This window comes from Anser anser, assembly GCF_964211835.1.
Source record: "Anser anser genome assembly, chromosome: 8".
Taxonomy (NCBI): Eukaryota; Metazoa; Chordata; class Aves; order Anseriformes; family Anatidae; genus Anser; species Anser anser.
The window spans coordinates 12178311-12206009 of NC_139728.1; the positions used below are offsets into that span (position 1 = coordinate 12178311).

The 27699-nt window shown below is 44.5% G+C and overlaps 1 protein-coding gene across 11 annotated transcripts; it reads right to left on the reverse strand.

The window, feature by feature from the left end:
* Positions 1-129: 129 nt before the first annotated feature.
* Positions 130-27697, reverse strand: TNN (tenascin N). Of its 11 annotated transcripts, XM_083846143.1 has the most exons (20): positions 26744-27697; positions 25270-25364; positions 24998-25132; positions 20938-21028; positions 19877-20332; positions 18565-18936; positions 16140-16403; positions 15087-15272; positions 14483-14572; positions 12061-12324; positions 10513-10776; positions 9482-9745; positions 8405-8668; positions 5970-6100; positions 5311-5443; positions 4327-4478; positions 2807-2903; positions 1964-2131; positions 1141-1304; positions 130-594 (listed from the first exon to the last, which is right to left on the reverse strand). In XM_083846143.1, exons 4-20 carry the CDS (start codon positions 21011-21013, stop codon positions 451-453), a joined length of 3489 nt encoding a protein of 1162 aa, XP_083702269.1. In that variant the 5' UTR covers positions 21014-21028; positions 24998-25132; positions 25270-25364; positions 26744-27697; the 3' UTR covers positions 130-450. The 11 variants fall into 11 exon arrangements, with proteins under 11 accessions (XP_083702269.1, XP_083702268.1, XP_083702267.1 ...); XM_083846142.1 differs by lacking the exon at positions 25270-25364 and having other exon boundaries at positions 26478-27697; XM_083846141.1 differs by lacking the exon at positions 25270-25364 and having other exon boundaries at positions 26367-27697.
* Between the last annotated feature and the right edge of the window lie 2 nt (positions 27698-27699).

Genomic DNA, 27699 nt, shown 5'->3' on the forward strand with positions numbered 1-27699 from the left:
AGAGGAGGCTCTCTCTCAGGAAAGCTCTCTCTGGTACAATGTAGGGAGCTTTCATTTTTCAGAGGGGTCAAATTTATTTTCGCTGAAGTCTGAAGTGGATGGCACCAGAGAATAGAGGAGTCAGCAAGCTGGGTTTTAAGAAACAATAGCATGTATTAACACTTGTTTTATGCGCAATTCATAAAAGTTGCATACATTGGATCAAGCGGGTCCTTGTCACGTTTAGCCAACCAGGGAAGCTACAAGCCCAATGCCCCCAGCGAGCCCCCCCCAGTCTCTGTCAGATCACCCATCAGGAGCTCCAAAGGCTGGAAGCAGGCTGGGCTGCAGACACAGAGACTTCTGGGGCAAGTTGGTCAGCAGTTGCTTCCAAAGTGTTGGAAAAAGTCATCCAAACCTAACTTTAAGAAATACCAAATCATAATTTTGGGGTCCTGCACAGAGGACAATTTAAGCCCTGATCTTCCTCCTTCCCTGTAGAGTTCTCTTCCTCCTCCCAAGGATTGACTCATTACTAGAAGACTGAGGACGGATCTTCATCTCAGTAAAAGGGATGGAGAACTCATGGCCCTTCCATGGCTCCCAATTCACCCCCTGGGAAAAGACCGAGGAATGTCTTTTATTAAAGCATGCAGATCAGTGCTAGAAGTTTGCCACTCTCCCTCCACCCCAATACCATTTAACACCACCCCCCCCTCCCCCCGAGATGCTATTGTTCACCAGATTTTGACTGTAATTGTAATCAGTTTTCCAGACACTCCTAATACAAATTAAATCTGTCTGGTTTGGAACCCAACTAGACTGAGCTGTCTTCAAGCACAAAATCAGCCTGTACAATAAGATGCACATCAAGGCATGCGCTGAAAGCACTTGCTTTTTTCTCTGTTCCCCTGTGAAATCAAGACAGCTCCACCTCAGATATCTCCGTCCACCACAGGAATCAGGAGGCTGTGAGCTCAAACCCTCTGGATCGAGGGAGAATAGAGTAAGATCCATGAGCTTCCTTATGGATCATTTTCCTTTCACATGAAATGAGTTAAAATAGCCTTGGCAATCTGTCCTGCTATAGCCCCCACCCTCTGTGGGTCTTCCTAAGGCTAGAGAGAAGAGTTGACCTTCACACAGAGATGTGCCACTCACCTCGCTGTGTTTGCTCTCCCCGTATTTCCCGTTAAGGTTGGCCAAGTGGCAGTTCTTGTACCACCACGCGCCATGGTGTGTCAGAGCACAGTTGCTGAGAGCCACATCATTGTCTCTGTCCCACGTTGTGAACTTCCAGCCATTATGGTAGGTCATGGCATCCCCTAAGGGAAGGGATTGCAGACAAGAGTAGGAATAAGGGAGTCCAGTTGCTCAGCTTGAGGGTTTATATCAGGCAGAACAAAGCAGGCCTGTCAGGGGAAAAGCAGGATGGGGCTGGAGAATAATTTCTAATTGACTGCTATTAGAGGCCATGTCCAAGGGCTGGGTGCTCTGGTGCTGAAGATCTTAGGGCAGCAGGAGATTAAGAAGTAAGTGGAAGGCTACGGATACAACAGCAATGGTAAGGATTTGCTAGTGGCAGAAGCCAGCACCAGGATAGATACTACTGCTGAGCAAACTCCCCTTCTGAACAAGAAAGATTTTCTTTGCATTTCTCAGCTGGGGAGCTCCAGAAGTTGCTCCCCCATAGGCACAGGTTATCTCATGGAACTGCTTCACAGTCTGCCTGTCCAGCTGGGTCACAGAGCAGCTCTCTTCCCAGCAAAAGAGCAACTTTCTCCCGTCCTTAACAGGAGACAGCCCTGTGGGAACACTCTCCTCAGCCCTCCTGGGAAGTCCAGACATCGCTCCTCAAAATGAGCCACATCCAATCTAACCTGACCTAACGAGCTGCCATGCTACTGGCAAAACCAACACAGAGTCCCCAGTATTTGCTCCCCTGTGTGAAGCAGAGAGCGCACAAGTCGCAGGCACTCCTCACCAGCATTGCCTCTGTAATTCCCCACCGACAGCCTGTATCTCTCTCTGCTAGAGGCAACCTGGAAGAAGTCGTAGACAGCGTAAGCAGACTCATTGGCTGTCCGCAGATCCACCCGCAGCTCATAGCGGATGGGGCTGCTGCTTGTGAGATTGTGCAGCTGGTCAAGACCTAGAGGGAAGAAAAAAATACTTTTAAAAGGGAAAAGCCTGTTCACCTTTGCAGTCCTGGAATCTCACCCTGTGGCCAATTTGGTTAAATCAGCTATTTCCTGCCTGCCTCCTTCCCTGCTTGATGCTGTCATGACATTTTGCCAAGTTTATGCTGTCTTATCCCATTTTCTGGCAAGAGATAGCATTGTCAGAAAAAAAAAAAGAGAAAAAAACAGCTTAAAGCAGCACAAGACAGACTGTGCAACATTATTTTTCTAAGAACATTTAAAGACTCTTGCTCCAAAGACCTTGACCTATTTAGGGCTGGATTCTCTGATCCAAGCAAAGCTAGCTAACAAAAAATGACTGAGCACACTAGGTTTTGTATAATAGCCTGGATTTTACATTTTCATCAGCGTATTTTCTTTATTTCTCCTCTTATAGGAGCATGCAAGCCTGAAATAAACATTTCCAGAGTTTGGCTTGCTCTGGGACCACTCCAAACGCCAAACATGTCAGTGGAAAGACTTAGCAGGCCTTTACAGATCCTCAGTGTTTCATTGGCACTTCCAGGGAAGACACAAAAACTGACAGGTGAGGACTGAAGGCTCAGCAGGGCCTGGGTATTCCAACATTTAAGTGGTTCTACAAAGCTAATCTTCAGCTCTTCACCAGTAAAACCCTTGTACTGTACCAAGCCAAAATTCCCCAGTGGGATCTCCAAAGCCTTCCACATAATTTTTCCAGCGTTTGTAGAAATCCAGCTCGCCTGTGTTCCGCCTCTGAAACACCTGCAAAGCAAGAATTGCTGAGTGAGAGTTCACAGCAGGCCGAGGAGAGACAAAGAGTATTGTGGTGAGAAATCCTCATTGTGATTTAAATACAGTCTGAAAGGTGAAGTGTTTGGGAACAGACAAATCCAGCAAATGGTATGCTGCAGCTGATCAGGGTACATACGCATTCATTTTCATTTTCTGACTCCAAAGAATCATGTAATCATTAAGGTTGGAAAAGACCATCTGGTCCAACCTTTAACCCAGCACTGCCAAGTCCCCTACTAAACCATGTCACTAAGCACTACGTCCGCATGTTTTTTGAAGACCTCCATGGATAGTGACTCAGCTACTTTCCCTGAGTAGCTTGTTCCAATACTTTACAACCCTTTCAGTGAAGAAATTTTTCCTAATAGCCAACCTACACTGCCCCAGCACAACTTAAGGCCATTTCCTCTTGTCTTATCACTTAGTGCTCGGGAAAAGAGACCCATCTCCATCTCGCTATAGCCTCCTTTACAGTAATCGCAGAGTGAAAAAACACCTGGGGTGAATACTTAGTTGTACAGATTTTACAGTTTACTTTTGCAGGATCCCTGCCTGTAGGGATTAGTGGAAATCTCCACACTTGGGCAGATCAGGCTTATGGACAAGATACAGAGGTACGTTTAGGTTTCTAAACTTCACCAGAATCAGCAGGACTTGGGCAGTAATACGCAATTTGTTTCAGTGGAGAAAATCACTTATCACTGAAAATAAAAGTTGAAGAAGGGAATGAAGATATTTTATTTGGTCGTTTAGGGAGAATCTCAGATTCGTTATTTCACCCTTATACAAATTCCTCACCTCAAAGTGCCTGTGCTCTCCCTCCAGCTTCCCTTGAAATGACTCACTGTGCGGTCAGAGTCTGGGTGCATGCTCACAGTACTAGCATTTAAAACATTACCATCAGCTGAACTGCATTAACTGTCCACACACGTAACCTCACACTGTGGTCAAGATGAGATAACCTAGCTTAGTCAATTTATTGCAAAAGATCTTTAAGCTAAGTTGTACTAACTTGTCTTTTAAAGGGACTTGAGTGCATCCTCAACAACCCCTGTGCCCCAATTGGCAAGAGATAGCATGTTAAACTGCCATAACTCAGTGATTACCCTCAATCAGCAACAATATAAGCTTTGAGTCACACTCATGACCAAGTAATGAAAAGCCCAGCATCTCCTGTCAAGCTTTTGAGCCACTCAGCCTCTCTCAGCTTTTCTACCGGCTGTCTGAGGGTTATCCATCAACATCCACCTCCCTTCCTAAAACATTGCTACTCCATCAAGGCAGGAGCTGAAACACAGCAGGGCAGCAGAGGAAAAAGCATCAGCTAAGCCCAGTATGAGCTTCCCTTGACCACATTCATTTGAAAAAAAAAATAAATCAGGGAATCACTCACTATCCACCCGCCTCCATCAGTGGTCATGTCACAGTACACCTGCATCGGCCTGCTGCTGTCTCCGTTGAGGTAAATGGTGTACGTGCCGCTCAGGGTGTCTCCATTCTGCTGCGTCTGGCTGCAGTCTGCTGGATACGGGTAGAGGAAGCTAACTGGGAGAAAAGAGAGGCCAAGACAAAATCCGTCAGCAAAGCAGGCCACAAAGCTGGAGCAGGTATCTCACACCCTTAGGAATCTCCTACAATGGTTCTGGATGAGAAGTAAAGGAAGCACCCAGCTGCACCAGCAGGTAGCTGCAGGCAGCCTTCCCCACTACTTGGGAGCTGGCACATGAATGGGGCCACCAGAGGCTGCAAGAGATGCAGTCCTGGGTCACAGTGAGAGCAGGACAAGGAGCCCTTGCCTGTGATGGTGGGAATGCCAGTAATCAGGGAGTTTATTTTCTCTGCATCTCACAACCTGTCCACAATTGGCAGCCGCTGTGAGAACTGGCATGGTACAAGAGACTCCCACATCAAGCTGGCGTGAGATTTTGTGTGATTTGCTGTCATCCTGGTGTACGTATCCTGATCTCTGAAAACAACCCAGGCAGCTGCCCAGTGCCACAATAGTACTTATACAACTGCACCCTATTATTACGAGAACGGGGCAGAAAGATCCCTAGCTTATCATCATCTCTTCTGCCCGCTGGCAGCTCACCAGGAGGCTTTGTCCTGCCCTTGGCCAGCAAGGTTTGCCAGCAGCACTGACCAATATGGGCAATCTCCACTTGCTCCATCCTGTTGTGTTTCCAAGCCTCCAGATGGTGTGGCTTAGAACGGACAATCAGCCAGAAGACAAGCTGTTGACTCACTAGATGGCTTGCTTCTGATCACATAGTTTCCCAGTGCGTCTGTAGAACAGGAACTCCATCCCTGACCTCTACCATAAAACACAACAGCTGCAGAGCCCAGGGAAAAGTGCAACACCAAGGCCCGATCCTACCTGTTGAGAAGGTGCTGTCTGTCTTTCTGCTCTGACGATCTCCCTTATAGGCCATCACAAAAATAGTATATTTTGCTCCTTGTTCCAGTCCTTCCAGCACAAACCGTTGTTCACTAGGACCCAGCTGCACTGCCTGCCAAATAAAACAGACTGAAGATCAACCCAAGTTTGAATAGCATTTAGCTTTTCTGGACTACAGCGCCTCACACTCTGCATCTATTTATGGGCTTTTCTTGTAGAGTTCAGACAGACACACACTGGCTGCATACCCTTGAGATGTGGAGTCCATTTCCTCAGAAGGAAGAATTGGAGCAGGGTCTCAAGAAACACTGTTACGACACTTACTTTATCCCTGCTGAGTGCTGCTCTTCCATGTGGTAACAAGTTAGAAAAGCAAAAAAAAGCAGCAAACCTGTTCTCTTCACCATGAACATCTGTTGGGAAGAGGCATTGCACCGTCACAAAGTCCCTCCCAGCTTCCACTCCTGACAGTAACACATTTCCTTCCTTAGGCTCTGCCTCCCCAGGCTATGGATAGCATAGATTCCCCCTCAAAATTGTTTCCCTGTAGTCCATATACCCACAAGATCCAACTGGCAGAGCCTATAACCACAGGGGTGATCTCAGTGGGTTCTGCAGGGCTGAGGAATTCACCGTACCTTGCTGGTGCCATCTTGACCTCGGTATGTCAGAGAATAGCCATCAATCTGTGCTGCAGGAGGAGTCCAGGTAACTACACCAGTAGACTGAGTCACATCTGATACACGCAGGTTCTTGGGAGGATCAATCTCTATTGAAAAAGAAATGAAGAATCATGTCCCTTTGCATAAATGAAAGACAGCAACCCCATTGTAGAGCCTGGGCAGAGCTTTCAATGTCTGATCCTGTTACCTGGGAACTACAGAAGTTACTCGGTGAAGTTCACGGCTAGCAAGAAACAGCCTAGACCAACCATGGCAAGGTCTGTTATAGATCCGACTTGGGGTGTTTCGTAGCCCTGCAACTGGCCCAACTGTACAGGGACTCCCAGGGGCCTAAGAGCTCCTGATCCACCTGCCTGAGAAGCCCGAGAAAAAGGCAGTTCACAGCAAGTGTCAAAAAGCATCTGTCTTATGAGATAACCACAACAGGGCTCCAGTGCTTCCCTAATGATAAAAGCAGATTTCTAAAGCTCAGCTAGAAGTAACGCTAACGGAAGCAGCCTCGAAGATTTTCATCCTATGTTTGCCATATTCTGGTGTTTGGGGAATATCTTAGAGAAAATAGCAGTAGGTTCGTATGACCTTCCAAGTTTTAGAGGGAGGGTACTTGGTGGGCAGTGCTGGCCTTGAGGGAAGAGTGCTCCAACCCTGAAGCATGCCTGAGTTTATGGCAAACTACAACTGAGTAATTCAGCATGATTCCCTGCTCCTCCATAGATCTCTGTGGTTGACAATGGGCCTGCCATTTAACTTGCCCTTTGATTCTGTTCTTGTCTCTGTAAACCAGGCAACAACATTTCTCAGACCTTGGAAAGTGTTATGAGGACAATGGTAACAAGGATTATAATGCAACAATGAAATATTAGAGTTGTGAGAAGGCCAGAGAGGAAGACAAGGCCAGGCCATGTCTTTTTTAGATAAAGAAGAACAGAACAGTGTGGCTTCTCTGGATTCCGTGTATATAGGGTTACCAAATATAGGGTTATCTTAACAAAGATAAAAACGGAGAAGAAATCAAAACACCAAATACAAGGAAGTGACAGATCTCTGAAGTCACACGTTGTTCAAAACACAAGTTATCCATTATAACCGAAGACCGCCATTCAATAGGTTCCTGAGTTAAGCATTAGGTCATTATTCTCATGCTTGGTATGGGAGACTACTACACAATTGCTTTAAATGAAATGACTCAGAAATCTTCTCAGAGGTGCTCATTACATGTACACCTCCTGTTGGACAGAAGAGGGAGCTAAAAGGTACCAAATCCATTAGAAAAACCAAGTGATGGGAAGCGCAGCCTTAGAGACAGTCCTCAGATTTGCTGCCCTTTAGGAATAGTGCTGTCAATTTCCACAGCTGCAGGATATTACTGCAGAACAGCTCCCTGCTACAGCCTGTTTTAATGATAGGGAATAAGCAACCATCACCTAGAGTTAAGAAATGTATTTTTTTCATGAGAAGTTGGACTGTTTTATCAGAGGTGTCTTTTTTTTTTTTTAATATATCACTAAGAGGAAAAAAATGTGTAGATATATCAAAAATATCCCTACTGATGCTAAATGCATTCCCTTTCCGGGCAGTTTCACTTCTTGTGAAATTTCCAAGTGCATCCATTGTCATTCTATTTCAAAAAAAAAAAAAAAAAGAACATTTCAATTTGCTGAAACTCTCCTTGATTTTTCCAGTTCCTGACAGGCTTAGGCTTTTCGCCTCAACAGATCTCCATTTGTCCCCGTCAGCTGCCCTCAACCTCTGTAAGCACTGGGGAACTGTCTGGCATCTTGCCCCAAATCTAAGCTTTATCTGTTCTCTCACACCAGCTTGACTCAGAAACTAAGAAAACGTACGTTAGCAAGGCCAATGGATATGGAGTGACCCTGAAATATTCCCAGAACACCATAATCCTTATGGCTGACTGAACAGGACAGATTTAAGCCTGTTTTGTAGTCTCCTAGGACCAACCTAAGGTCATGAGTCAGGCCATTATTTTTAACTGTCCCTGAATCTAAGACAGTTTAACTTTTGGATGTTAAACCTCTGTTACTGTTAGGCTTGATAGCAGCATGCAAAGCACTGCACACTTTTGATTAAGGACAAGTGAAATAAGGTCAGTACTCAGCTGTCACAACTGTGTTATGACATCTGCCTCTTCTATCGCAGCCTATAATAGTCTCTGCTATACCAGGCTATAATCACGCACTTATCTCCAGAATGGGTTTACCACTGTGGATCTTCATTACCCAGTAATGCAATGAGAGATCACAAACTGTAAAATAACTAGAGAGTGGGGTTCTCCCACCCTGGTTCTCTTCCCTCCCACCCTGGTTCTCTTCCCTCCCACCCTGGTTCTCTTCCCTCCCACCCTGGTTCTCTTCCCTCCCACCCACAGTTACCTGTCAGTGCATCCGTGCTTGCCCTCTTGCTCTGCTTGCTTCCCAGCTCTGCCCAGAGATGGATGGTGTACTTCATGCCTGCTTTTAGTCCTGTCAGAGTTGCAGTGCTCTTGGCTTTCCCCACTTCCATTTCCTTGGTGTCCCCATCAGCAGAAGTGTAGCTCACCATATACCTATCTATGGGAGCTTGGACGCTATCCCAAGAGATGGTGGCTGAGTCCTCTGTCACTTGGTCAGTTACCAGATTCTTTGGGCTGTCCATTTCTAAGAAATAAAGTGTGGAATATGGAGGATGAGTAACTGAAAGACACACATGTTGCTCTTTAAAGCTCTTGATTTCTAAAGCCCCATGATATAGATGGTGTACACCATGTCTGGTTTCAAGTTAATCAGGACAGTGAGACCTGTGTCCTGCCCCATCTATCCCCCATTCCCAGGAAGCTGCCAGTCAGTCAGTCTTCAGCCTAGCTAAGCAGCCAGCTCCTGTGAGCAAAAGCCTTCATTATATTAAGTGAATTACTGATATTTAAGAGACTTCTTCTGGGCTCAGACAATTCTCTATCTTTTCATGTTATAGAAGATGAGTAAAATGGGAGCATTCCCCTCCAAGTCCGGATTCATTGGTAAACACCATTCTTATTAGTGGCACTAGTTGAACCACCCGAAGTTTAAGCAGGGTTCAACAGCAGCAACATATACTGCTGGGCAGCACTCAGCCACACCTGCAGAGCTCAGCACACCTGGACACCAAAATCAGCAGACAGTGCTGGTGAGTGAGGACCACAGTGCTTTACTAAAGCACAATGAAGCTTGTGCTGGTCTGATAGCTTCTGAACTAACAGATCAGTTCAGTTGTTAGTTCCTAAAAGCAATTAGCATTTTTCCTCTTGACTCAAGGGGAGACACCATTTCTATCTGAAGCTTTCTGTCTGAAGGTGCCTGGAACATGGATGTTTTCTCATCATAGGCGACCACAAGATGAACAGCTGTCTAGCATATGCTCTGCAACAGGCCAGAAACAGAGATCACCTTCACATCACAGTGTTGTGTAGTACCACAAAGATTCTCCTGAGATACCTGTCACTGCCTCAGTGCTGGTCCTCTTGCTCTGCTGGGTTCCCTTCTCTGCCCAGAGGTAGATGACATATTTAGTGCCAGGTTTCAGTTCTATCAGAGTTGTGGCAGTCTTGTTCTTCCCCACTTCTATCTCCTTGGTGTCACCATCTGCAGAGGTGTAGTTCACCATGTACCTATCTATCGGAGCCTGGACCCTGTCCCAGGAGATAGTGGCTGTCCTCTCTGTCACTTGATCAGTCACCAGGTGAGTGGGGCTGTCAATATCTGCAGAGTGAAAAGTTAAAAACACAAGTTGTCACAGTCAGGCTGTGCTGGGCCACCAGGAGACTCTCCTCCAGGAGTCCTCACCTACAGGACTGCTTTTTTTTTTTTTCCCCTTTTGTTAAAGAGACCAGGATGACCCCGCTGCACATTTACCCACCTCCCTTCAGCAAGTCCCTGACCTAGAGCATGGGTATTGTAAATGCTTACAGCCGCCTGCAACAGATACAGACATTCAGCTCTACAATGGTATAAACCAACAACCCTCACGCCAGGCAAACCACTACATCTTCTTAACCGGGACTGGCCACAGAGAGGAGAGAAACAAGATGGTAAGAACAACTGAGGAACTAGGATTAATCATCCTATTGCAAGAAAAGACATCCTGCATGCTGTTAATCTCTCTGCACTCCAATTTCTTCACCTGCAAAAAGGAACTTATTCCTTGAAAAAGGATAAACTAATTAACAAATTGAAATAAGACTATACAAATACATGAGAGACGCTAGAATAGCATCGTTTGCACAGGTGAAGACCACTAATCCCTACTAGTAATTGCAACATAGCCTATTTGTAGTATGTACAGGTAATTAGGGTGTCTCTGTGATAATGTTGAATGGGTTTCACAGCAAGATGCATTAACCTGAAGACTGGATCTGCTAAACTTCAATCCCCCTCTATTGTGAAACTGCCTTGGGATGGGCTTATTCAGCATTAAGGCAAAGCTGGGCTGTCGTTTATGCTCTTAATTCACACTATTGCCCTCTTACCTGTCACAGCCTCGGTGCTGGCCCTCTTGCTCTGTTGTTCTCCCTTTTCTGCCCAGACACGAATCACATACTCCATGCCCGTCTTCAGTCCTGCTAAGATGGTGACATTCTTGTCTTTCTCCACTTCTCTCTCCTCTGTATACCCATCAGCCGATGTGTAGCTCACTCTGTATCTGTCTATTGAAGCCAGTACTTTTTTCCAGGAAACAGTAATTGCATCCTCTGTCACTTGGTCAGTCAACAGCTTAGTTGGGCTATCAATTTCTATAAGCGGAAGTAGTTATTAGAAGTTTTAGTATAGCACTGTGGTGATCACAATTGTCTAAATATTTAAGACAACATAAGTTTTATAGGCAGAGGTAGTATGTTTTATTAGACTATCAAATATATTTGAAAAACAGATGAGCTTTGGGAAATTATTCTGCGTGCAAAGACCTAAAAAAAGGCTTGTGCATCCAAAAGCTCCTTTGCTTTTCCTCCAGCTCAAACTGGCAACAGATCCAATACAAGTTTTGTCTTTTGCTACAAACCATGTTTTGATCACAGTACAAATAACCAGTAATTAAGTAAATCCCATTGGCTATCCCATTTGTGCACCCAAATCATTTTTTACTCTTGGATATGGAGTAAGGTAAATAAAACAAAGGGGCTAACAGCTTGCAAGTCCTACCATTCTTGACACATTGGTAAAAACCAATTATGTTTATTTGAACTTATCTGCTTAAACATCCCGAATGGAGCATCCCAAACATTCCCCTTGGTAATGCCTGCCTGTGGTCATTTTACCTTGCTAGGCAGCTGAACTCCACCACAACCGCTGTACTGGTTTGTATGGTGTCTGGCTGGGATGGAGTTAACTTTCCCTGCAGCAGCCCACACAGACCCAGTACACTGCCACAGAAGTGCAAATTGCACAGAGACAAGACATTTGCAAACAGTCGATAGAAACTGCTCCTGCATGGCCACATGGCTGGCTGAATTATAAAAACTGAGCTAAACAGTGCTTCAAGGAGTTTCCCAATCCAGCTGCAGATGCTGCAGCAAGCACCCTTGCAATTGAAGCTCCCTGCCACCAGGGGACAGTGACCAAATGTCCTGTTCAGGAGATTTGATTCCCCACAGGATTCTTACCTTATGCCATGATACCAATACATCTGCTTTTCCATTTTAACACTCTGCCATGACTGTGCAGAATCTGTATGAGCCCACAGCACTGCTGGGCAAGGTCACAAGAGTCACCCAAAAAACAGCTTGGAGGTGGTTTATGGCATTTTTAAGGCAAGGCATGAATTACACATTCCAGTTATAAGGCTTTAGCTTTGGCTGCGTTTCGCTGTTCTCGCTACTGACAGTAACTGGTCCATAACAGGACTCAAAAGGAAGAACCTTCTCCTAAGCTGGAGATCTGTTCAGCCACACTGGTAAAAATGACATGAATTTTTTGCCTTATTAAAAAACCATGCAATGCAGAAGCTGTACTGAAACAAGTAACATTAATAAATCAAGTTTGAAATTCAAACCTAGCTCCCTCCTGCTGCTGCAACTTACCTGTCACAGCTCTGGTGCTGGCCTTCTTGCTCCTCTGGGGACCCTTCTCTGCCCAGATGTGGATGATGTATTCCATGCCTGGCTTCAGATCCAGTAAGGTGATGACGCTGTTTTCACTGCCCACCTCTATTTCCTTGATGTCCCCATCAGCTGAAGTGTATCTCACCATGTACCTGTCTATGGGAGCCTCAACTTTATTCCACGAGACAGTGGCTGTATCCTCCGACACTCGGTCTGTCACCACATTGGTTGGGCTATCAATTCCTGGGAGAACATTTTGAAATGCAGGATTAGGAAACTCCATCCAAATGAAACCACGACTATACCTGTCATAGCATGTACACATTTCCTTCATTTTGCCTTGCTGCTCTAGCCAGTTATAACAGTCATCCAGGCTCCTCCTACAGCCCCTCAAGAAAGAAAGGCATCCATGAGGAGCCAGAATAGTCAGGGTGGGAAGAAACCAAGATTTTTCCACTTTCTAGATGATCTAGATGAAACATTCCATTGCTTTCTGTAGGAAGATCTTACAGTCCTCTTGCCTCACTTTCTCTGGGTAATGACTGTAGCATTACCTCTGTGCCTGCCCTCCTCACAGCACTCATCCTTTGTGGGTCTCTGGTGTCAGCCATTTGTTGCTCCTTCCTTTCTGCCTACCCTGCAGACCTGTCTCTCAGACTCCCCCAGATTACAGCTATTTTAGGCTATGTTTAGTCTTGGCTCTTGCAATAACTGGTATTTGTGTTAGACCTAAATTTCAGAGGTTATATAAGAAAATGAGCAGGATTATTCATTGTAGATTTTTTCTTTTCAAGAAGTTTTCCTGCCCCCATGTTTGTGAAGAACAGCTTAAAAACATGATCAAAGGGTATTCATAGAATCATACCATCATAGAACACCCTGAGTTGAAAGGCACCCACGAGGATCATTAACCCTAACTCATAGTAGTTCCAAACAATCAGAATCTATGTGCGAGAAGCACAGCCTTAAAAAGACAGTGGAGAGGCTGTAGGTTTTGTTGTCTTACATCAATTTATTTTTAATGGAACAATTTACTCAGGAATGTCAGGCCTGATTTGGCATATTTCAGTCTTTGGATGCCGCTCACCCTCCCTTTTGTAAGAAAATCGATTTTCAGAGTTTCCAGTTGTCCTGGTTCCAGTTAGGACAGAGTTAATTTTCCCTCATAGTAGCTGGTAGGGTGCTATGTTTTGGATTAGGATGAGAAGAGCGCTGATAACATGCTGATGTTTTAATTGTTGCAGAGCAGTGTTTACACCAGGCCAAGGACTTTTCGGCTTCTCGCTCTGTCCTGCCAGCGAGCAGGCTGGGGGTGCAGCAGGAGCTGGGAGGGGACAGACCCAGGACAGCTGACCCAAACTGGCCAAAGGGGTATTCCATACCATCTGACGTCATGCTAAACAATATATAGGGGTGGCTGGCCGGGGTGGGGGGGCCGGCTGCTCGGGCATAGGCTGGGCATCGGTCAGCGGGTGGTGAGCAATTCCATTGTGCATCACTTGTTTTCTTACACATTATTATTGTTAATACTATTATCATTATCACTATTATTATTATTATTGTTATTATTATATTCCTGTCTTAATAAACTGTCTTTATCTCAACTCACCGGCTTCACTTTCCCATTTCTCTCCCCCATCCCAGAGAGGGAGGGGGGAGGGTGAGCGAACGGCTGTGTGGTGTTTAGCTGCCAGCCGGGTTAAACCACAACACCGGTGTTTTACAGGTAGAATGAGACTTCAAAATTCTTCAGGCTCCCTTTTGCAATATAGTAACTAGCTGAAAAACATTCTGCCATGTTTTTGAAGAGTTTGAAGCATCAAAGAACCAACAGGTTTTCCAGACCTGCTTAAACATACAGGTCTGAAATGACTGCGCTGCCATTTATAGGTAAAATATCCACTACTGTTCAGGTCACAGCCTGGTGAACAGAAAAATAACGCTGGAGCCAGGGAATACAAGAAGGAAGAACTTATCCTCTTTCTTATTGCTCCTGAGCTCAGAGGCCAGACAAATCACCAGCGGCTAATGGCTGCAAAGTAGTCAGCAGCAGCAGCCATACACAGATTGGAAATTGTGTGCTAGGTCTCAGCGAGGTCAAATTATCAATGGTCTGGGTAGAGAAAGCGAGAACAAGCAAACTCAGAGTTACTGCTGGGCCTGGCGCTGAGCTCATTTCAAGTTAAGGGTAAAGATACTGTAGGTTTAAAACCAAGGCAAAAGACTGAGCTAAGACTAGGTTTAATGTTTAACAAACTGCATAGACAAGCTTAAACAAGATATAAGTACCCCTGACTGCAGTATGCATGAAGAAAGCAGCCAACTGTGTACCTTTTGCAACCTTGAACTGTCCCTGAAACCTGTAGTAACATCATTAGCATAAAAGAAACTTCCCACCTACCAGTCTTGCCACTCACTGAGGATGGTTTCCCCTCTTTACCATCTTTCACAGGTATGACAGTGACCTCGTACTCTGTGCCAGGTTTCAGGCCTAAAAAGAGCAAAAGGGAGCATTACCAACAAGTAGGAAAGACAGTAATTTTTCTTAAACAAAGCTATTTTGTTTAGTCTACCCAATTCTAGGTTTGCAGCAGAGTCAAAGTAAAACGTGGATTTCTATCTGAACTTCCATTTGTCTTGAGAATGCCTTGGTAGCACTCCAGCCTTGCCATTAGGGTCTACTTTGACTACAGTAAGTGAGGACTTCCCTAACATCCGTATTCCCAGCTCTGAAATAGAATATACTTTATTTCTGACAAGGACAGAATTAAAGCTGAATGCCTTGAAGCCTGTTATCCATAGGGCACAGAAACTTTCTCCTTGTGGAGGTACCCATTATTATGGGATATGGGAATCCCAGTAGATCTTACTCTAGCCTACAGTGGTCAGAAGGTGAAGGAGAACACTTGAGAGAGAAGAATTTTCCCAGGACTATGACCAAAAATCAATCGCTCCTACCACTTCTCCCTGTCCTTGCCCAATTTGGAATAGTCACAAGTACTCACCAGTCATGATGTGTCTGCTCTTGGTGTCACTGCTTTTGGGCACCACAACCTGTTTCTCATCCATCTCCACCAGGGATCTGAACTTCAGCTTGTAATAATCCACATCCGTTGGTGGGTTCTCCCACTCCACTTCCAGGGAGTGCTCCATCTCCTCCGTCATCCAGATGGCACTGAGTGCTGACAGGACTGGAAAGGACAAAGCAGAGCACCAGGAGGAAGCAGCATCATCATCAGAAAGTGACTGTAAGGTCCTCCTTCCTCCCCAGTTGCCTTCTCTTAGACCTGAGACATTTTCCTCAGCCAAACTGAAGAGCTACATCAGTACAGCACAATAAGTATTTTAAAAGGCTTAGTTTTATCCATGATAACATGCCAACTCAAGAGTTTTCTGGCTCTCAGCTCCCACCTATTGCGCTAGAAAAAAAAAAGTCAAAATAATCCAACTTCTCACTTTTGGCCAAGGGCAGGCAGCCAGCATGCTATCAGTTGCTAATAAAATAGCATTTCATTTCTAGAGAGACTGCTTCAAATACAGTCTTTCCATATGCAACCTCCTGTTCTCAGTAACATCAGGTTCATTCAGTCCTGGAAAGAGACTATGAGGAAAACTTGCCGCTGTGGGCATTTTTGGCAGATGAGTACCTAGAGATGATGTCCTCCCTACTTTGAAGTCCCTTCTTCATCCAGTCAAACAGTACGTTAGTCTTAATAACATGCTGCCTTTTTGCATGCTTTCATTTCTGCTTCTTGCAGTGGGCAACATCATGGATTCCCTGAAATTCAGAGGTGTCAACGCCAGTCCAATTTGGACAAGATAAAAGGAGAGAGACGAATTTTGCAATACTTTCAGCTCCAGCAACACAGATCTAGAGACAGTTTCTCCAGAAGAGAACAACAGAAAACTGTGACTGGGATTGGGAAGAGAAACTACTCTTCAGCATTCAGACAGGATGCTGAAAACCTGCAAAATCAAACCATTTGCTCTAGTTGCTTGAAACTAAATTTAAAGATCTACAGATCTTGACTCTGAAGAAAGAGACTGTCAGGTCCTACCTGTGCTTGCTTCTAGATGCTTGGGCTCACTGGTAGTCCCCTTCTTTACATGACGAAGTGTGACATTGTATGTGGTGCTGGGGTGGAGACCCACAATCTCATAGCTGAGCCGCTCTTTGGGCACATGGACTTGTTTCACCAACATCTCATGTTCTACTGGGTAATAGCTAAGGAGATAATTATCCACATCAATCATCTGATCCCAGCTGACAGTCAGGGAGTCCTCTGTGGAGTTCAGCAGGCTCAGGTTCTGAGGAGCAAGCACTAGAATAGAAAGAAAGCATCCATCTGTAGAGCAAACATTCAGCTCCTTGTCTATCTGAAAGAGAAAGTCACTATTTAATTATTCCTTTTACGGACTGGAAAATAATTCCTGGACTGTACAAAACCCAGGAGATGTTCAGAGAAGCTCCTGGCCCAAAGTGAAAGGGATCATCACAGACACCACTGACTCACTCCGAGGTGAATTAGGAGGACGGGTGGCTGTGGAACGTGCCAGAAATCTGTCTTGCATTCTGCTTGCGCTCATCAATCTCTCTCCATCTGGCAGCTTCTCCTCCGGAAGCAGACTGAGGCCCTAATGGCCTAAGTGAGCAGGAAACGAGCAGCACAGTTATAGATTGAGTGCTGGGCTGAGAGCGCACACAGCACTCATCAGGAACCCTGCTCTGCTGGGAGCAGCCAGGAGTCCCTCTTTGTTTTCCTTCCTGTTTTCCTGATTATGGCATCAAACACAGACTTCTTGATTAAACTTATATTGTGCTGAGATACCAACTTTTTTTTTTTTTTTAAGGATACACTCATTTTAAACTGTTCTTTCATTCACCTTCAAATATCCCACGGCAGTATTTCGGAGTGGTCAGTAAACAAGAAGTCTCAGAAGAGCACAAGTCAATACCTCCTGTTCAACGTGTCTTTGTCCTCTGTTTCTCCTTTGCAAGGATTTGCAAGGCATTAATTATACTGTTGCACGCTTGACAGTAAAATCTAGATGTTCAGACATTCCAGTTATCATGGCAATGTACAACAAGATGCATTATTTCATGATCTGAGACATGTACAAAAACAGTGCTCAGTTTAAGTGTCCCAGGAAGCAAAAATCTACTCCCAACTGGAACAGAAAAGGCAATTTGACAGCTATGGGAGGTGGGCGTTTGGCTTCAGATGCTGACATGAGAACCACTTGACTCCGGACTTAAAATAAGCAGGAATGGAGGCATAGTGCCCAGAAACAGCAAAACAGATCGTGCAACATGTATTAGCTCTGCAGCACTTGCTCACTCACATATTCAGAGACCAGAAACCACTTTCACAGAGTGTAAAACACACAGAAGGTGTCAGGTAAGGAAGAGGACCCAGCCAGCCCCTTGGAGAGGCTGGATGGGGAATAGTTCTCTGCTCTCCACCTTTATAAAGCTGCTGTCTCCTGAGCAGGAAATTCTGGTCTGCTGAAAGGAGAGAACGCTGAAGCCACAGAGAAAAATCTCTAAGTAGTGCAGAAGGGGTAGAAAGAGTGAAGTTTTCATGCAGAGCACTCGTTTGGGTGAAGAATTTGAGCTAGTAATCTGTATAAAAGGTGACAGGTCTAAGTAGACAGGTCAAGTCTGAGAGGTGAAGGATGACAAGGAACATCAAAGACCTGCCAGTAAGGTCACTGCACACCCCTACTGAACACCAGCTGCTGCGCAGTGTGCAGCTGTTACTTGCCTCTCCTTCCTGAGGAGCTGTGAAATATTAGACTAAGCACTGATGTGCTGAGAAAGAAAAGTGGCTTCCAGGGCAAAAGACTGAGTGCTAAGGCCTGGAGTATCACCTTGTGGTTATAGGGAGATTATAGGTTTTTCAGAACAGGCACCAAGCTACCCAGCATTAAGCAGAGACTGCTGGATGCAGGCAAGTTCAGTCCAGCCTTCTCAGGCAAATGCCAACACCTTGTAACAACACATCAGGGTAAGAGAGCTTCCTTAAAACCTCATTTCAAAGGGTGGTTATTTAAACACTCTACATATATTGTCTAACATTTTACCAGGTCAACTACCTTACTGACATGCAGCACACACTGCAGCAAGCGTGATTTTACCTTTTATTGTCCCACTTGTACATCAAACAACAGATTCTGATTCTCTCTTTAACTACAGGGTCTGTAGACAGCTTTGCTCTCTCCTTCAGCTGCTATACATAGGTAGGTTTGTACTTTAACTTGTGTTTTCTCCTTTCCCTGACTCAGAAATGTTTTCCAGGCAATTCTTGAAGATACGGACCACTCAGCAATCCTTGAGTGCAATCCCAGCAGGAACTTGGAGAGAAACATGGTGAGTCCAGGCTTGGCTTGCCTATGGGATTAGCCCAGTTCTTCTCAGGGAGGGAAAAAGGGAAACTCAGAACGAAAGAAAGGAGGCAGAAATAACTCACAAGCTCGTCTTACCCTGGGAGCAGTCAGGGCCAAAGAAGCCCTCATGGCAGTAGCACTCTCCTGTGTCACAAAACCCGTTGCCACTGCAGTCCCCGGGACATCGTTTCTCACTGCAGTCCTCTCCAGTGAACTCCTCATAGCACTGGCAGACCCCTCTGGCCGTGTCACAGATCCCGTTGCCACTGCAGTTCTCAGGACAGAGCTGTTGGCTGCAATCCTCACCAAAATAGGGCTCATCACAGACACACTTCCCACCATCGCAGCGCCCACGGCCGTGGCAGCGGCAGGTGGGGTGGGAGCAGTCACTGCCCTCCCAGCCCTCGGAGCACTTACAGCTGCATGTCTCGTAGAGTAACGTCCCGTGGCCGCTGCAGGGAGAGACGCCTGGCCAGAGCACCAGGATGGCAGGTGAAAGGAAAAAAAAAAGGAAAAAAGTTAGGAACAGAACAATGAGAAGGTGTGTTCAAGGTCACTAAATGGAAAGCTTAATTATCATGGGAAAACATGGGCTGGGAAGACCTGAAGACACCACAGACATCACATGGTCCACCTGCCCCTCGTCCAAAAAGTGACCAGCTCCACTCTTGTCTTTCCCAGTGCATTTGTCCAGGGTCAGCAGTAGTACAGATTCCACAGACGCACCAAACAATAAATTAGAAAGCTTTTCACAGCCTCTAACCTCAATCTTCCTAGTTGTAAGTGAAGCTCACCACTGTTACTGTAAAGATCGAGAGCACACTATGCCCATCTGCTATAAGCCTGTTTTATTTTCATGTATCCAAGGACTTAGCACTTCTCCCTGTATCCATTCCTCAAACAACACCAGTTTGTTAAATCCTTTCTTATAGGCCATGCTGTATAAGCCTGGGATTGCAGGAAGAGCCAGTGGCTGCCACAAAACATCAGCACCAGAAACTGCTCTTCTTTTAGTCAAGTATCAAGGAAGAAATAAAGCTAATGATTCTCAACAACTGCAAAATTCTGGAGGCAGAAATGAGAAAGGAAAGACAGTAACAAAAAGGGCCTTCTTCATCTTCTATTCTGCCCTACCCCAAAATTCCTCCATTGAATCCTCCCGTCTACATGCCTGGGGAGATTTCCCTTGCACTGGTTCCAGAAATGGTGCATATTACTGCATTTTGGGACCTTCAGATTTCTTTTCACATCACAAAACCCTGAGCACCACTCCATCCGCAGGACTCAAGCATTTCACTCACAGGGAACCTCCGTAACCCCTTACAGATGGATTCCAGTCCCCAGATCTCTGAGGAAAGCAGGCTATATGTGGGAGAAAAAAAAAACAGATACTGCAATTGTTAGGTACCTTGGCTTCCCCCACAGCACTTCTGAGGGCTGCAGACTTCTCTCAGCTCTGCCACTTCTTTCTCCAGCTTCTCCATCCTCTCAAGCAGACCTTTGATGTGGGCCAGAGTTTCACAGTCCCCTTTGGGTGACTGCACATGGATGTTGTGCCTAAAGATGATATTCTGCTCTTTGTTTTCCTCAGCCTCCCCAGGATCTAGCTGCACCTCACTGTTGTCCGCATGCTGCAGTGGATCTGCCTCCACCTTGATCTGGGAGGACGCTGGCAGGTCAATCTTGTAGGAGTGGCTGAAGGATATTCTTTGACCATTGCTGGTGCAGTTGTCAGATGCAGGAAGCTGAGCGGCAGATGTCTGAACAGCACAGTACAGCAATACCCCAACTGGGAAGGCAAACCAGCTCCGGAAATCCATCCAGCAGGTTTTCAGAGGAAGCACTGATCCCTCAAACAGCACAGCTACTTTCAAGAAGAAGAAAAATGTAAGAAATGTGGTCATAAAGCTGGGTTTCATGATTTTTTTGAAGACAACTTCTCTACTTTGTTCTGATTCAGTACTAGGTTGGTCACTACCTCGAAGAGAGTCATGCTGGATGAATCAGATGCAAAAGGGCTTCTAGAACTCCTGACTAGGAGCTTTAAACTTGCAGTTATCAAATGACACTTAATATCATAGTCCTCTGCAATTATTAATTCCACCATAGCTCTTTTCATCCCCCTGCAGTTACAACAGCCACTGTATCAGTTTCCTAGTTGTGATCCAGATCACCAATTGGCAGGCCATGGTAAGCGATCTCCTGCAGCACCTCAGCTTGCACGGTTTTCAACTAGAAGCTTGACAACTATGGTGATGCTGCATCCATGAAAAATTCAGAGAGCTGTCATTTATCTTTCGGTATAACAAGTAGATCACTTTCTGAGGTCAGCCAAGAGCAGTGGGAAAGCAGAACAGCTTTCACTGGCATAAATATACGGCTGCTTGCAGCTGGAAAATGACTCGTGGCCAGATGTGTCGCAGTGTCCAACATCCATGCCCTTCTCCCGAAATCCACAGCCAAACGTACCGGGTTCAGCACAGGGCCTGACAACACACTGTGCGCTGACCTGACACAGTGCCAGCCCTCGTCTTAGAGTCCCCATCTCTGCATCTGCCTGCTGGAGACAGAAAAGAGGTTTCTGTGGAGCTGAGGACACCTGCTTTGGAGAGGCAGGACTGACAGCCTTGCCTCACCTCACCTCATTATGTCTCTCAAAATGCTCACTTTTGGTACAACTGTCCTGACAGACATTTGAACTGGCTACCTGCAGCTTCAAGCTCTCATGTTGATTACCTCTGACTTAGTCCATGACTTCAAAAAGGCCCTTTAGATCACTGTTTTTTAGCTGTGGGACTCAAACGATGCATGAAATGAAACCCAGCCTCCTCGCCCAATATAGTACATAGCCTACACTGTTACCTGGATTGGGGGAATTTAAACATTTCCTCCATTTTAAATTGATTTGTTAGTAATTTGTGTACCTGAACACTGGCTCTGCTTGGGGAACTTGAAGTTTATTTTGCTTTGACTCAATATCTGATGTGTTATCTCAGCAATGGCAAGGTTCATTTAGAAGCTACTAGAGCAACTCTGTGAATACATGGGTTTACAACTTATCCTCACCATTTGTTTTCCTGTACTTTTATTTCAAAAAATATTATTTCTTTCCTACCCCCCAGACATAAATAGGAAGAGCTTTTTTTCAGACTGATTAAATATCAGAACTACGACTTAAAAATAAATATTACTGTTGAACTGCATTAACATTTAAAAGTCAAAAGTGAAGTCCAAACATTTAGGTTAAAGTCTTCAGGTAAAGTCCTTAGCAAGAACAAAACTGTTTGCTGTAAAACTTTTATGTTGTTAACCACAGAAGAATTTTGGACTTCAGAAATGAATACCTTCTATACAAGAACAAAAGAAAGGGAGAAACTGAACAAACATAGGATAAACTATAAAATTAGAAATCTAAATTTATTTATTAGCTTATTCCACATTACAAATTGAATTTTGGCATTAATGGTGTCAGTCTGTACAGAAGGTGATATATACTTGGTTAAAAGCTTTGAATTTCATCTCGCAGGATGCAAAAACAAAATGCCACCATATGTGACTTACTAAGCAGTCATGTTATTCATTGCACAAGCAGGAAAAAAAAACTTTAAGTGCTAAATTAGGTAGTGACAACTAGAAAACATTTGGCCAATATGTATCCATAGTAACAGCACATCTGAATCTAGATAATAGCGATCCCCCAGATAATACTTTTTGAAGTAACAGCAGACTCCACTCCTAAACAACCATACAAAACACTAAGTTTTCAGCTCCTCTGCTGTTCCTATTATAATTATGTTTCTGAAAGTCACACGGTCCTCGATTATGATAAAAATAAACTGCTTCTGTGAAACATCCCTGTATCTGCCTTCCAAAACTTTGGAAAAATCACTGCCATTAGGCCCACATCCACCATTGTACAGGAAGGTCTTCTTCATGCTCAGAAACATGAGGCTTTGGTTGCTAAACACAGACCAAAACACCACCACTATCATATTATGCATGCAAACCACTACAGCACTACCTCGTCTCCCTCCAAGCAAAATCACTGACATCAAACAAAATAGGGTATGGATTTCAAGATTGTCTTCATTTTTCTATCTTGTATGAATTAAATACAATAAAGGCATCACCTCTGCTTCTCATTCCCAAGGAGCAGTTTGTTTTGTTAGTTTTTTTCCCCTCCATTCAACAGGTATTTACTACATTTAACTTATCGTTGGAGAAAAGGAGGGTAGAGAAAGAGTATGTTGCCCTGCTGAGGCTGGGCTTCTTCCCTATCTCCTTCTTTATTTCCAGACCTCTGGACATGAGGCCCCTGAACCCAATCCCACCCCCCCAAGTACACACAAAATCCCTTCTCTCAGCACGGAGTTCTGAATGCCATCCGAGGTTACATCATGATGTCTTTACTAATTAGGGCTTCCTGAAAACCACAAACTGATCTCAGATTTTCCTGGGGTTGGAGATCATTCAAGAGGAAAAACTCCTGAACATAAGCATTTCTGTTAAGCATAATGAAAGAGGAGGAGAGCTATTTTGGCTTCATTATCATGTAATAAGGAGATTTTCCCCTGCTGTTAAAAAGAGCGGGTTTAACTGAGTCGTTGTGGAGAATATCACATCATATATGTAACTAGTGATAATCGGAGACTAGGGAACCGAAGAATTTAGGAAAGAATGCCTAACAGTCAGACCTATTAGGCTACAGAATATTCTCCCAAGGAAAGGGACGGAAGAAGTTCTGCTCACATCTTTTTAACCTTCATAGAGGAAAGCACGGGATAACCAAAGCTGGAGAGAACCTACAGTACTTCTGAGGAAGACTTCAACGATCTAACTGTGTAAGCCTTTTTCCACCCTACAGGTCAGTGCTTGAGGGTTTGGGGTAGAGACCTTTGCAGCATGAACTTCTGGGGGCAATACATGACTGGATGCTGGTCCAATCAAGGCAGGAGTTGACAAAGACCCAGGTGTGAATACTAGCAGTGTGTCACCCAGGTGATGTGGATGGAGATGGGACAGAGGAGAGAAAGAGAGCTTGTAGTCAGCGGAGAAAGGACATGCAGGTCCAGGACAGCCCTGGGGTTGCAGAAGGAAGAGAGAGGCAGAAACAATTAATAAGATCAAGGACTGAGCAATGTGGGGAACTAACCATGCTGGAGGATGATTAGAGAACTGTCCCCAGAAGAGAAGACCATGGAAAAATAAAACCAATACTACCAGGGACCAGGAGGCCTAGCCAGTCAGCAGAAGGAACATGTACTTATGGACACAGTGAGAGTTATGCAAAGCAACACTAAAAGCAATATGACTTAAAGCTGAAGGAAAACAGCCAGAAAAAAAGGAGCCATGGGCTGAGACCTGAGCTATGTAAGTACCAAGGGCCAGTATATCACGCTATTTTTTGTGCACAGCATTTTGCAAGCTTGAGCTAGAACAGAAGCTGCCAAGTTGTACCACAGTATTGGAAACATAGGAGGTGGCAGTTTCCTAGCTGCTGAGTTAGAACAGCGGGAACATCTAACCATCCTAAAGCCAGGGGAGGTTTCCTGAGGAACACAAGAGGAGTAACAGATACTCTGTTACGCAAATTCTTTTGCGATGTCTGATAAGCAAGGTGTACTAACTCTTCATACACGAATGACAGGTTGCTTCCAAAATGGTACATACTCATTAGAAAGAAAGTGCAGAGAGGCTTAACAGTGTTTTCACGTTTGCTGGTTAGGATAAATGGGCATTTTGTAACAAATTCCCTAGCTCTCTTACGTTAAAACGGTAGTTTCCAGCTTAAGTCAGTTAGATTTTTGTGAAGCAATTCTTTGTTTTGTTGCATGTATAGTTCAAAAATGTTGTAACACCTATATTTAATCAATTGTACTTATCCACAGAATGTCTTTTATATATATATAATATACATAACCAGTATAAACAATAAAGTGGTATTATTCTGGAAACTGTAGTCTATATCATTTTATGTGGTAAAGACCTTCTACTGACTTGACTTCCACCACGGAGTCTGTGAAAAGGTACATTAGAAAGCACAGAAAGAGATTTTGGGTGAGAAAATATCAAGCAACCATTAAGAGTGTTTGTTGCAATTATAACATGTAAATGTGATCAAATTCCAGACAGACCTGCTGAACAAAAGGGCTTTTAAAAATATCACTATCGCACAGAAATGAGAGCCAAAAATAGAAACTGCCTGGAATGCACATTCTAAAATAACTAATTTGTAGGTTAAAGCCTGCCTCCAGTAAAGCCAATGGCGAAACTCCCATTTCCTTCAGCAGGTTTCATACCCCTGGAAGAGAAAACACGTTAAACCTCAGTCCCTTCAGCCAGGAGTGACACTAACTACTACTCCACACGCTACACATTTTGCAGTAATAATACATCCCCGTAACATAGGATTGTTGATGTTTGTGTAAGGCTTTCAAACCCTTAGAGGGCATGTACTACAGATGGATTTTTCATTCAGAAACAACAAGAATGTCAGAGGTTAAAAAACAAAATAAAACACTTCTCTTACCTTTCAAGTACTTTCAGATGCCCGTTACGGAGCCCTTCTGATGTATCCGCAACTTGTGGAGCCAGTCTGGGCAAGCTGAAAGCTCACTGAGGTCTCTTCTCTTCCCAGCCCAGCTGCAAACCACTCCACTTCTCCCTGCGGTGAATTTAAGTCCCCATGCTCCAAATTAAAGGAACCAATAAGGTCTCTGGGTGTTTCCTTCCCACATACTGCCTGGGGAACTGCCTCAGGGGGTTGGGAGGGATACCTCACTCAGTGTCAGTCTATCCTACCAGCAGAAAGAAGCTCATCCTATTCATTTTATGCTCCATCTCACACAGAAAGCCCTTCCAGACCTGTACTCGTGGCAGAAAACTCCTCGGCACTGCTGTGAAGACCCACATGTTCAAAAGCAATTTTGAAGAACAAAAGGTGTGAAATTCATGGATAGTCAACACCAAGAGCAAAAGCATAACACTTTTTAAAAACAGCAATACTCAAATAAAAATTACAATTATCATAGCATAATAGGAGGGTTGGAAGGGACCTTAGAGATCATCTGGTTCCACCCCTGCTGCCATGGGCAGGGCCATCTCCCACCAGACAAGGTAGCCCAAAGCCCCATCCAGCCAGGCCTTGAACACAGTAGCCCCAGGGATGGGGCATCCACGGCTTTTCTGGGCAGCCTGTGCCAGTGCCTCACTGTCCTCTGAGTGAAGAATTTCCCTTATTACTAAGGTACCCAGAAGATAATCGTAAGCATCTGTGTTACACAGACATGTTTTTAGATAAAACTCCATCCAAGGACTCTGACCAGTTGCTTTACTTCTCTGCAAGCAGAAACTGTCCATAAAAAGCTCAAGATGGTAAGAACTATCTATACACATGAAGATTTTAGCCGCAGCTGGACAGGGTGTGAAGTAAAACACATTTTCTTGCATTAAAATAAAACACCATAAACTCTCCAGGAAGCTTTGCACTTTCTCCAAAACCTAACCCTAGGCAGTGACTAGCTCCAATACACACCCCACACAGAAAGCCCACCAAAAAGACCCAAAACTACCCAAAACCAAAAGGCTTTTGGTACACTTCATCCTTCTTTGGCAGACCCTTCCCAAACCCACTCACACAGCAGCTCTGCACTTTCTCTCTCTCTAGACCCTAACCTAGACAGGGTTCAGCTCCAACAAACATCCCAGATAGGAATCCCACCAGAGAGGGCCTAAAACCCAAAGCTTTGGGTACACATCCTTCTTCAGCAGACCCTTCCCAACCCCACTCATGCGGCAGATCTGCACTTTTCTCTCTACAAGCACTAACCCAAATTCTTATTTGAACCATAACCCAGTCCCTAACCCTAGACAGTGACCAGCTCCAACACACATCCCACCTAGCAATCCCGCCAAAAAGGGACCACAACTCAAAGCTGCTGCTACTCCTCAACCTTCTTTAGCAGACCCTTCTCAACATGGTGTTCTTTCGAGGGACCTCATTTTCCCACCTCCACAGCTTGTTAGGTGCTGATTGCACTGTTTGATGCGATACAGACTTGAGAAAGGTTTTAGCTTTGGATGAAATAATAATTCTCCTTCTCCTACTCTACCTGTTCCTTGCTCATCTAGACCATCTAACAATAACACAGACACCTAAGGAAAATATGACAAAATACTAAATAAGTGAATATGTGGTCTAATATACAAACACCCTTTGATCACATCTGGCTCCTTGATTAATTTTCACTGCCTATATACTACAGATTGATTTTACCAGCTGGAAAGATGCAGAAATAGGAAATTATACACATTATCATCACTGAACAAATCTTGAATCTTTCTCCCTGCAACCAGAAACCTGTTTCCATGCCAGTCACACATCTTCCCTCTATGCCAGTTTAATTCTCTGTGTAACATATATTAGTGGTATCAGCTGAGCACATCCACAGGACAAAAACCTTCAGGTCAGTTAACAGGTTGGCTGGCAAGGCAGCCAGAAACTGAGCAGGCTGTAGAGAATTAACCACTTAATCAGCTTCAAAAATGGCTTCTTTTCACTGGTTGCTATCACCTGCATCATCAGTCTAGGTGGGAAAGTTACTGTGGAACTTGTTGCTGCGGCCAGCTGCAGTGTGGCTAATAAAATTAGACAGCTTTAGTCTGCCAAGCTGACCATTTCTTCCCGATTGTGCTGAAAGGGCCCATATAATGCAGCCAGCATCTAATATGTGACAGACTACGATCAGCATGATAAACTGTGAAGGAATCTACTCTTTCATATCATTTTTCTGATGAATCTAGCAAACTCCTATAAACTGAAAATGTACTCAAAAATTATGAATTCAACATTGAAGTCTTAATGGATGTTCTGCCTAAAATCAGGACACAGACTTGTTTTAAACGTTGCCCAGCTAAAGTCCCACTTATTAAAACAGGACAGTTTCTCTAATGAAACAATAAAACACTTAAGAAGAGCAACAGAAGCAGAACATCCCAGACATTTTCACTATTGAAGGCCATGACTGTTCAATTTTGTCCACAAAATGATGGAACGTCACCCAAATTCATGAGCTGAAGGAAAAAGAAAAGGCAACACACTGTTACAAATTCAGGAATAAACCCAGGACATAAGCTTGCAGATGCAGAAACTCTTGTAAAAACGTGATAGGCAAGACAGCTATGTTGCTTTTTTATTTTTTATTTTTCCTGGAAAATGATCCCATAATGTGG